The following is a 12,358-nucleotide window of genomic DNA, read 5'->3' as shown; positions in this document are numbered from 1 at the left end:
TTACATATAGATTATCAAAATCATGTAGCATGATGCATGTGATCTACTCGTCGAAGCACAGACAGAGACCTTGCTACATATATATCACAAATTCTCAGTCAAGTACCTGGCCGTTAGATGAAGGTGCATCAAGATTCGTGCAGTAGGCCGGGCTTGTGTATTGTCATGTGGGGTGTGACGGGACCTTTCTTTGTGTTTTGTTTTTTTTGGTTGGATCACACGCAGAATGGTTCTGGGGAGAAAGGGTGAAAGCAGCCTATTTTCGTGTTTTATGTTTTTTATTTGTTTCAAAGACAAGAAGGGTGGAGATTGTTAGCCGGCTTCTCTTCTTTTGTGCCATCAATATTGTGTGTGTCTCTCTTTTTATCATTTTTTTGGATATTCTTTTTCAAAAAATATATTTATTTTTGTATTGTATATCTCCACCTTTTATTTTCTGTTAATTTCCCCCCTTTTCAGTAAAATATGGACCATTTTTTGTTTGAATATATATTACCGACATACATGTACAACTTAATATTTTGATATGTTGTTGTGTTCATTTTACGTATATGTTGTGTCCGTGTGTGGGATGTCGACTCATGGAGTATATTATCCTTTTCCGTTCTCATTTTTTCACTCTCTCTCTCTCTCTCTCTCTCTCTCTCTCTCTCTCTCTCTCTCTCTCTCGTTGTGTCAGCGCGCCGACTGGGATTTAGCAAAGTGTCAGTGGACATGCTGATCGTTAGATGAATGTTGCCTTGAGATTCGCGTGTCACTTTCTTTTAGCAAAATTCGCATTTAATAGACAGGCTGGGCGTGTGGTTCGTTTGTCGCACTTGCTAAGGAGTGGCCCATTAGGTTTTTCTTTCATGTGCTTGTTGGGTAAAGGTTTTTGTGAATGGGCCGGTGTAGGTGGAAGGGACCTTTTGTTGTCGTTTTTGTCCTTTTGCTTTCTCTTCTTTTGCCTTTTCAAATTAATTTTCCACAATAGATGGTTATAATTGAATGGCTGCATCTTATTCCTTTTACAATGTGTCTTTTCCTTTCTCTCTCAGGCGTGCAATTATAGACGACCCCTTCACCAGTTGCATACAATGTGAGGCGCGTGTAGCTATGCACACTCAACATTTTCCGTATACATCAAAAACATTTATTTATATACACAATTAATATTTTTGAAATACATGATTAATATTTATTAACACTTAATGTCCACATTTTCCATACATATTGTATATTTTTTCTATATATCTAACACATTCTAATACATGTTAAAAATCAAATATAAGTTTAATATTTTTAATACATGGTAAACATTTTTTCTCTACAAATTTTAAACATTTTTCAAATACTTGATTAAAGAAATTCAAATACAAGATTATCATTTTTCAAATAAATGATGAACATTTTTCCATACATTTTAAACATTTTCAAATGCTTGATTAACATTTGAATACAAAATAAAAAAATTAATACATGTTCAACATTTTTCTCTACACATTTAACCTTTTCTAAATGATTGATTAACATTTTTTAAATACATGTACAAAAAATTAGAATTATTGATTAAAGTTTTAGATATATGATCATTTTTTCATAAACTTTGTACTTTTTGTATAGACTTTTTGTTCACATAGAAATATTTATCTATAAACATTTAACAATTTTTTAAAACTTAATTAACATTTTTTCTCAAATTTTTATGTAATTTTTAACATATATTTATTTAGAATACTTGGAAGTATTAAATAAAGTGAAAAAACAATAAACATGGAAAAACAGAAAGAAAAAAACTAGACAATACACAAAGCCCAGCCTAACGCATGAATCTCAATGAACAAAGGGAATACGATCCTAGGCCATGAGCCAGCTTAGCAACACACCGTCGGCGAGAAGCTTGGCTGCAGCCAAGGGGTGCATTCAGCCTGCACAGTGCGCCGCTGGTACGGCAAGTGGAGGCGCCCAAGAGCATCGCCGTGGCATGTGGGGAAAAGCACACCGGCGGCGATGTGAAGAGATTGAACTGGATAGGAATTATGATTTAGGAACGGGGACTGGGGAACGAGATGACCGCTGCTTTACGATTCGTATGGCCTGGTGTCACGTGCGGGGCAAGGTCACGATCGGCTTTGTACGACCCAGTCGCATATGATTTCCCCCCTTCCTACAAGATACATCAGGCTTTTCTTTAAAAAATAAATAGCAAAAAGGCCTGTATGTTGCAACGGGAGGAAAAAATACCAGACGCTCTTAATTTACAAAAAAGAAAAAAGCTTTATGGTATGAGAATTTGTAGCTACGGCCCAAACAAAGATGGTCTTAACTTATAAAAACGCAGTTCAAGATTCTACGGCTATTTTATTTCAACACGGCTTGCATATAGATTTAATCCATATAAAGAAACGGGCAAGTGATCATGCATTTATTCATGCCATGTGTGAAATGGGGTATTGTTATCGGCGGGTAAAGAGAAACGACAAAAACAGATGATGACACATTAGCACACTACTGAGACATTTGTCCATCAAGGGCGGTTTTCTATTTAAGCATCACCAACTTAGGATAACTCTTGAACACTATTTTTCACATGCATATTTCTTAAATACATAAAGAGTTGTTAAAAAGATACATGATTTTTTAAGCATAAAGAAATATATTTGTCTGGAAAAAACATTTTTGTATGGTCTCCTATGAACGCAGGTACTTGCGTCCATATTTCATCACTATTTCTTGCCATACATGTCATTGGTATTGGTCCCTGTTTCATCATTATTTATATCTTGTCAAACATGTCTTTTTTTTTCATGCATGCCTCCTTTTTACTTTTTTCCATGCATGTCCTCTCATTCTTCTTCTTATATATAGGAGAATAGCGCAACATTTCATCTTTATCGGATCTCCTCTGAATTTTATCTTTTATTTCTTTTATAATAGACCTCCCATCTTTATTGGGTCCTTCTTTTATTTCTTGGCATGCATGTCCTTCTTTATTGGGTGTCTCTAGTAAATTAATCTTTAATTTCGTGTCCAATCCTGATTTTGTTGAGGTGTTCATTCCCAATCCGAATCAGTACCAGTATGAAAAAAAGACGGATAATGCATAGTTCATTATATAATTAGTAATTAGCAAAAGGGCCCGTGCAACGAGAGAAAAGAATACCACATGCTCTTAATTTACAAAAAATGGTATATAATCTGAGTGTTTGTAGCTACGGTCCAAACAAAGATGGTATTTGCCTACAAAAGCACAAGTTCAAGATTCGACATGTCTTCTATTTAAACATGGCTTGCATGTAGACTTAATACGTATAAAGAAACGGGCGGGTGATCTTCAATTTCGTCTCCAATCCTGATTTTGCTGAGATGTTTATCCACAATCCGGATCAATACCGATATGGCAAAAAGACAGATAATGCACTGTTGATTAAGATTGCACCCTAAATAGTATTTTTTTTAAATGGTTAATAGGTAAAATAACATCATATTCAGATTATATGTATTTTTTAATCAAATTCCATATGTAACATGTTAAATTTAAAGTTACGGTTTAGAAGATATGAGTATTTAAAAAAAATATTTCATATGTACTGCGGATTTAATTTCAGAAACATTAGGTTTTTCTTTATAAAATAACATGACTGAATAAAAATATCTATTTCCTTTATTAATAGGTATAGATAATTAGTACTAATTAATATTAGTACATAGTAGTAGGTATGGATATAGATATAGATTATAGGCTACATCAGGCTGACACCTAGCGCTGGCCAATAATAAATGAAAAATAAGAGAGAGGAGAGGCACTGTACATTGCTGAAGAATTAAACCGAAAAATAAGAGGCGGCAAAGGCATGGCTTTGTTCTCATCCATTTTGTGCTACAGTACTGATTACCAAAATACACATTGAATAAGGAAGCATAATCCCCTCAAAGAAAAAAAGAATAAGGAAGCATAAAGATTTGTAATCCCTTTTTTACTCTTTATAAATATTATTTTCACTGAAAAATTAAACTGCATACATGTCCACTGCGTGATTATAATTAATTAATTAATTAATTAATTAATTATAAGGATTGTGAGGTTGATGAGTTAAGTGGCAGGACAGAAGGTGATGTGGTAGGTGGCGGCGCCGGAGCAGGTGAAGGTGCTGCTGGCATCGTCGTAGGCGTAGCTGTAGGCCGCCGGGCAGGCGGCCTTGAACACCTGCGAGTAGCTGGTGGGCCCGCAGGCCGCCGGCGTGCCGTAGTCGCCGCTGCAGCAGTAGCGCGCGCTGCCGTAGGCGTTGCAGGCGCTCTTGCACGCCACCACCTCACCGCTTGAGCCGGACGCGACGCTCAGGTCCGACGGGCACACGGCGTTCACGTCGCCCGCGCACGCCGCCGCCTGGCAGCCTCCGTGGGAGGGCGCGATGCTGACGGGCAGGTTGAAGCCGTCGACGAGGCTGACGTCGTAGAAGTCGAGGCCGCCGGAGCCGGGGGCGGCGAGGGTGATCTCCGCGAGCGTGACGGGCGGGGCGGGCCCGCGGCCGTCGCAGGCGACGTCGCCGCTGCCGCAGTCGGCGGTGGCGCAGGCGAGGCGGCCGGTGCCCTCGTCGACGGCGCAGCCGGTGCGCGCCCAGAAGTTGCCGGACCAGGCGCCGGAGGACGGGGCGGCGAGCGAGGAGGTCGCGCCCGGGGCGAGGTAGAAGCCGGTGCGGGGCAGCTGCGGCGAGGTGGCGCCGCTGAGCACGCCCACCCACACCGGGTGCGAGCACTCGTTGGCGAAGCTGAAGGAAGTCGCAGCGTCCGCCCCGTTGGCGCCGAGAAGGAAGATGAGGGTCACGTGGAGCGGAAACAGGGTGAGCAGCCTCCGGGTGGTAGCTCCATTGCCGGCCATCGCCAGTCGGCCCGAGAAGAAGCCGGTGAGATCGACGAATGGAGCGTCACTGGTCAATTAGCAAGCAAATTGACACCTGGATCGATCCATCTTTCTTGGCTGAGATGTTTATTTATAGCGTGTCAAAGTACGTACGCGCGTACGTGCCATACTAAAACAAGTGGGTAGATGCACGCAGGAGATAATCGATGAACAATGGGTAATTAAGGTAGGCAGGTCAGGGTAGATAGGTAGCTAGAGAGGTTATAGGTGATGCGTGGATGAGAAAAATTATTAAAGCGTACGTGTCAACATGCATGCAACAAACTGGTAGAAAAACGTTGCCGCTTCTTAGTTTTTTGGGTAAAAAAAAAAGCTTACTCGATAGTTTTTGGCCGTATGCTTGGCGTGGGCTAGCTACATCGGCCGATCGATCCATGCATCATATAATGATGAGAAAAAGCAAAGGCAACCAAGTAATAACCAAGTTATTGTCGTCACGTACGTACGTCAGTAGTCATCAATTCCACCGATCGGTCGGTCGATCGATCTGCCTTTTTGGTTCACCGATCCATTTTTCGGTGCAGGTGCAATGCGGGTACTACATATGCCCATGCATGGCGAAGAAGCTTGATTAACCGGTACGACTATCTTTGGGTCAAGTGACGGTTGAACTGACAAGAGAAAAATGCAAAAAGGGTTGTAGTACTTCTGTTTTTAGTTGAATGGTTTTTAGTCCTTTGTGTGAGTCGCAATGCAACTCCCCCAAACAATAATAGGAAAAGACCTACCTCCGTGCAAGGAGCTAGCTACTTTTCAAACGCACGCATGCTCAAATTAAGCACAAGAAACGCAGCCGTCTGTGTTAAAAATCAGCCATTCCCCCTCCTACCCGAAGGTGAAACCCTAGCCCCGAGCGCCTCCTGTCCATGAAATCCCTGGCCGCCGCCGCCGCCTGTGACGTGGCGGCGCCCGGCCGACAAAGGTGGCGGGCGATATCTGCTTGCCCTGACAGGCCTTCTTCACGCATGGGAGAGATGTCTCAAGGGGTAAACCCGGGCAAACGTCGGGCTAGGCTGGGTTTCGGGCCGGGCTTTTAAAAGCCCGATCTTCATTTCCCAAGCCCGAGCCTGGCCCAAAGCTCGAAATACTCCCTGTTTCCACGCCCGGACCCGGCCTGAAATTAAGCCCGAAGCCCGAGACCCAGGCCGAATGCTATTTTTTAGTATGCACATGTGCAAGCTCGGCCCGAAGCCCGAAAACCCGGCCCAAAATACAGAAAAATAGAAGCCCAAGTCCAGCCCGAACTATCTTTCGGGGTATAAAACAAAGCCCGAGCCTGGCCCGAATGTCAAGCCTGGCCCAGCCCAACCCAGGTTTTTTGGGCTGGGTCGTTGGGACAGGTTGTCCATGCCCGAGTTTACTCGAGGGTGGCACGGTGGCTGGTAGATCTCGGTGCGGCGGCACATGGCGAGAGTGTGGGGAGAGGCGGAGCGCGGTAACGAGGTGGTGCGGGGCGACGGTCTTCTTCGAGCGCCGAGGTGGGAGCCGGAGGTCGCGGCGTGGGGCCTTGGCGGTGGCGGATCTTGGCCAGTTATGGTGGCTAGGAGAGGCAGCCAGGATTCGCTGTCAACTGCTTTAGATCCATGTAAGGATTCAACAACGATGACTTTAGTTTTAGGACCCTGGTCCTTAGGTACACGTGCATGAAGAGTTCTCGGCTGTCATCAATAAGGTCAAGCCAGCTTCGATAGGGAAGCAGCGACAACGGCACGTAGACGGCTCATTCTGACGACAATAGTGGTCTTTCGATGGTCTTGGGATCTCATATAATTATTATTATGTTTGAGATGTTTTCTACTTTAGGTGATTTTTTATAGTATACTCCCTCCGGTTTTTTTTACTTTGCATATTAGAATTTTCTGAAGTCAAACTTCACAAAGTTTGACCGCATTTATATGAAAAAATATCAATATCTGCCATGCTAAAGTTATACAATATGAAACTTTATGTCATGACACATCTATTGATATTGATTTCAGATTGTGAATGTTGGTACTTTTTTCTATAAAGTTGGTCAAACTTTACGATGCTTGACTTTAGTCAAATTTTATATGCACATTAAAAAGGACCGGAGAGAGTATTTGATATTTTCTGAAAAAACAGGGTGGCCGACCATCGGTCCAGATCAAACCGGAATGGCCTACATACACAGCGAACGTCTCGCGGTGCAGGAAGCTCAGGTCAATGAGTCGTGGAGGGTGTAGGGGTGAGCTACAGCGGCGCATGTGTCCGAAGGTTGGAGAAGTGTGGGTACGTCACTGTAGTACATGCAACGGTCCACCTAGGGATACTCCTAAGTGTTAGACTAATAGATCTAACGGGTGTGTTTAAGCCGTCATATCAAAACCAACATTCTCCCCCTTGATCGTTAGGCTTAACTTCATTCGCCCATTCTACATAGGAATGATGTACCAAAATGAGGTGTTACTAGAGCTCGAAACGCCATGGAACCTCAACACTTATAGCACACCCGCCTATTTCGAAATGGAAAAACATTTTGCTAATTGGGGAGTGGTTCATTTTAATGGTCCTCTTATTCCAGAATCATAAGGCTTCCAGTAGTCCCATGCCGGCAACATGCTCACGAAAAATACTAGGTGGTAAGCCTTTTGTTAGCGGATCCGCAAGCATATGCTTCGTTCTTATGTGTTTAACATCAACTGTTTGATCCTGGATTCTATCTTTCACAACACGATACTTTATGTCAATGTGTCTGGCAGCATCACTTGACCTGTTGTTACTCGTATAGAAAACTGCGGGTTCATTATCGCAGTATAATAAAATTGGTTTAGATATGTTGTCAACCACTTTAAGTCCAAAAATAATATTCTTTAACCATACAGCCTGCCCGGTGGCCTCATAATATGCTACAAATTCTGCTTGCATCGTAGATCTAGCAGTTAAGGTTTGTTTGGAGCTTTTCCACGATATAGCTCCTCCCGCGAGTGTGAATATATAACCTGACGTGAATCTCTTACTATCCACACACCCGGCAAAATCAGAGTCTGAATAACCAACAATTTCTAGGTTATCAGTTCGTTTATATGTAAGCATGAAATCCTTAGTTCCTTGCATATAACGCAAGACTTTCTTTGCGGCCTTCCAGTGGTCCGGTCCTGGATTTGATTGGTATCTGCCAAGCATCCCGGTTACAAAACATAAATCTGGGCGTGTACACACTTGAGCATACATGATGCTTCCGACAGCTGAAGCATAAGGAACCGACTTCATCTGATCAGTTTCACATTGGTTCCTCGGACATTGAAATGTCCCAAACTTATCGCCCTTAACTATAGGAGCAGGTGAGGGTGAGCACTTATGCATATTGAATTTTTTTAGTACTCTCTCAAAGTATGCCTTTTGAGATAGTCCTAACATTCCTCTGGACCTATCTCGATGCCGAGGACATACGAAGCTTCACCAAGATCTTTCATATCAAAACTGGATGACAGAAAATTTTTGGTCTCATGCAGCATATCCTTATCGCTATATGCCAACAATATGTCATCAACGTATAGGACTAAAAATGTGAACCTACTGCCTTTAAACTTAACGTATATGCAGTTGTCCACAACATTTTCGGTGAAACCAAAAGTTTTGATAATTGTATCAAACTTGAGGTACCACTCTCTTGAAGCTTGCTTCAAGCCATAAATCGATTTCTTTAGACGACATGCCAAATGTTCCTTCCCTTCCACAACAAAGCCTTCTGGCTGAGCCATGTAAACGTTTTCTTTTAAGTCACCATTTAGAAATGCCGTTTTAACATCCATTTGGTGTAGTTCTAGGTCGTAATGAGCTACTAATGCCATTATGATTCTGAAAGAATCCTTGGTTGACACAGGAGAGAAGGTTTGCTTATAATCAATGCCTTCTCTCTGTGTATACCCTTTTGCCACTAGCCTTGCTTTGAACCGTTCGACATTCCCTTTGGAATCATACTTGGTTTTGTAGACCCACTTGCAGCCTACTTTCTTAGCTTCATCGGGAACTTCTATTAAGTCCCATACGTCGTTTGAGCCCATAGATTTCAACTCGTCTTCCATGGCAACCAACCATTTGGACGAATTTTCGCTTTTAATGGCCTCCTTATAAGAGGTTGGATCCTTCACCTTTCCCAGATCATTCATATCCTCAATCATGAAAGTGATATAGTCGTCTGATATGGCTTTCTTCCTCTCACGCCATGGTCTACCCACAGGAGGAGGTGGTGGTGGTACATCATCATTTTGTGAATCAATATTTTCCTGGTGGTCCTCATTTGTGTCTGGATTTTCATTATTAGTCTCCGGATCACCATTTGACTGAGAAACTGAACCATGAGATTCAGGATCATCAGTTGTCACATTTCTTCGTATTGGAAAAACAATCTCTTGGATAATCAGGGATGGTGCACAAACCCGCTTCTCCTCAAGATCGATCTCCCTTAACTTAGTGACCTTATTATCCTAAAAAAAATACCGCTTGTCTAGTCTCCACAAACTTGGTGGTATGACTTGGACAATAAAAACGATATCCCTTTCCCCTATGAGGGTATCCAACGAAGAAACAACTAACTGTTTTTGGATCCAATTTCTTAAGTTGTGGATTGAAAAATTTAGCTTTAGTAGGGCAACCCCACACTCGTAAGTAATTCAAGCTCAGTTTCTTTCCCACCCACATCTCGTAAGGTGTGTTCGATGCTGACTTAGTTGGAGCAAGATTTAGTATGTGTGCAGCTGTCTTTAATGCCTCTATCCAAAGGCTTACTGGTAAACTAGAGTGATTAAGCATGCTTCGCACCATATCCATAAGGGTGCGGTTGCGACGCTCGGCCACACCATTTTGTTGTGGTTCACCAGGCATTGAGTATTGAGCAATGATTCCATTTTCAGATAAGAACTTGGCAAAAGGTCCAGGAATCTGCCCATAAGGAGCATGCCTACCATAATACTCTCCCCCGCGATCAGACCATACAACTTTGATTTTCGCGTTCAGTTGATTTTCAACCTCCGCTTTATAGACTTTGAATTTCTCCAAAGCTTCTGATCGGTCACGTATGGGATAAATATATCCATAGCGGGAAAAGTCGTCTGTGAATGTATGAATGAATCAAAACCATCTACAGACTTAACATTAAGGGGTCCACATATGTCGGTGTGAATTAATTCTAAAACCCATGTGGCTCTTACTGCTCCTTTCTTAATTGTTTTTGCGAATTTTCCTTTAATGCAGTCGACACATTTGTCTGCATCTGAGAAGGCTAATGGGAGGAGTATTTCATTTTTAACTAAGCATTCCATTCTCCCCCTCGAAATGTGGCCCAAACGACAATGCCACAATTTCGAAGAATTACTAACTCCTTTCCATTTCTTCTCAACATTAATTTCATCACTCACATGCATAAGTGAATCATTATTAAGAGATAACATGTATAGTTGGCCTCGTCTAACACCGACGCCTACATTCTTATTACATTTGATCAAAGCAAATTGTTTCTTGCCAAAATGGCACTCATACATATCATCATCTGAACGAGAAACTGAAATCAAATTCCTACCTTAAGGTAGGAAAGATCGTGGATATTGCCTAGAGGGGGGGTGAATAGGCGCTTTAAAATAATTACGGTTTAGGCTTGAACAAATGCGGAATAAACTTAGCGGTTAATTTGTCAAACACAGAACCTACAACAACTAGGTTCACCTATGTGCACCAACAACTTATACTAAGCAAGATAAACAACTATGTGATAGCAAGATATATGATAAGAAACAATATGGCTATCACAAAGTAAAGAGCATAAGTAAAGAGCTCGGGTAAGAGATAACCGAGGCACGCGGAGACGACGATGTATCCCGAAGTTCACACCCTTGCGGATGCTAATCTCCGTTTGGAGCGGTGTGGAGGCACAATGCTCCCCAAGAAGCCACTAGGGCCACCGTAATCTCCTCACGCCCTCGCACAATGCAAGATGCCGTGATTCCACTAAGGGACCCTTGAGGGCGGTCACCGAACCCGTATAAATGGCAACCCTTGGGGGCGGTCACCGAACCCGTACACTTTGGCAACCCTTGGGGCGGTCACCGGTACCCGTCAAATTGCTTGGGGCGATCTCCACAACCTAATTGGAGACCCCGACGCTTGCCCGGAGCTTTACACCACAATGATTGAGCTCCGAACACCACCAACCGTCTTGGGCGCCAAGGCACCCAAGAGGGACAAGCTCTAGGGTGCCCAAACACCCAAGAGTAATAAGCTTCTCAAACTTCACTTCCACGTATCACCGTGGAGAACTCAAACCGATGCACCAAATGCAATGGCAAGGGCACACAGAGTGCCCAAGTCCTTCTCTCCCAATCCCACCAAAGCAACTAATGCTAGGGAAGAGAATGAGAGGAAGAACGAAAGAAGAACACGAAGAACTCCAAGATCTAGATCCAAGGGGTTCCCCTCACTTAGAGGAGAAAGTGATTGGTGGAAACGTGGATCTAGATCTCCTCTCTCTTTTCCCTCAAGAACTAGCAAGAATCATTGGAGGGATTGAGAGTTAGCAAGCTCGAAGAAGGTCAACAATGGGGGAAGAACACGAGCTAAAAGGATAAGGTTCATTGGGGAAGAAGACCCCCTTTTATAGGTGGGGAAAAATCCAACCGTTATGCTCATAGCCCGCACAGAGCGGTACTACCGCTCCAAGGAGCGGTACTACCGCTAGGGCGGAAGTACCCCTTTGAAAAACAACAGTGAGGAGGCAAAAGGCCAGAAAAACTGCCGAAGCGGTACTACCGCTCGTCCTCACGGTACTACCGCTCGACCTCACGGTACTACCGCAAATGGTAGCGGTACTACTGCTTGCGAGCGGTACTAAAAAAATACATCCGGGCCTACCACCGCAAGACTTGGGACGAGTTTTTGGTCCGGAGCGGTACTACCGCTGTAGGAGCCGCGGTAGTACTGCTCTGGAGCGGTAGTAAAAAATTACATCCGCTCCAATTCGCGGTAGTACCACTGCAGCCTTTTCAGAACACCAAAACGGCCATAACTTTTGCAAACGGACTCCGAATTCGATGAAACCAAGTTTGTTGGAAAGCTAGCGACAAGGGATAACACAATCTTGAAAGAAATAACAATAAGAAGCAAATTAGAAAAGTCCCATAAGAAAATGGTGAGGACCCTTCCTCGGATAAGACCGGTAAAACCTACAACACCGAAAACATCATAGAAGACGCATGCGAACTTCGTTTTTGATGAACTCAAGCTTGTCATCAATATGACCATAAGCTCCAAGACTCACAAAGAGAACCAAATAAGAACCAAGAAACATGATGCAAGGATGCAATGGTTTGAGCTCTCGACGAACGATACGATCAAGCTACTCACTTGAGAGCCCCCCTTGATAGTACGGCTATCGATCCTATAACCCGGTCTCCCAACTACCACCATGACACCGGTAAAATAGAAAACCTATCAAGGGCAAACCTT

At 43.2% G+C, this 12,358-nt stretch overlaps 1 protein-coding gene across 1 annotated transcript; it reads right to left on the bottom strand.

Annotated features, from left to right (window-relative positions):
- Positions 1-3,816: 3,816 nt before the first annotated feature.
- On the bottom strand, positions 3,817-5,054 carry LOC125544002 (thaumatin-like protein 1b). Its single transcript, XM_048707530.1, has one exon. It carries the CDS (start codon positions 4,856-4,858, stop codon positions 4,073-4,075), a length of 786 nt encoding a protein of 261 aa, XP_048563487.1. The 5' UTR covers positions 4,859-5,054; the 3' UTR covers positions 3,817-4,072.
- Between the last annotated feature and the right edge of the window lie 7,304 nt (positions 5,055-12,358).

This window comes from Triticum urartu, chromosome 1 (assembly GCF_003073215.2).
Source record: "Triticum urartu cultivar G1812 chromosome 1, Tu2.1, whole genome shotgun sequence".
Classification (NCBI taxonomy): domain Eukaryota; kingdom Viridiplantae; phylum Streptophyta; class Magnoliopsida; order Poales; family Poaceae; genus Triticum; species Triticum urartu.
Note: the sequence above shows the minus strand (reverse complement) of the source record. Positions and strands in the feature narration are given on the sequence as shown.

What these genes read in the sequence shown, in the direction of transcription:
- LOC125544002 (XM_048707530.1), bottom strand. Translation starts at nt 4,858, where the DNA reads ATGGCCGGCAATGGAGCTACCACCCGGAGGCTGCTCACCCTGTTTCCG.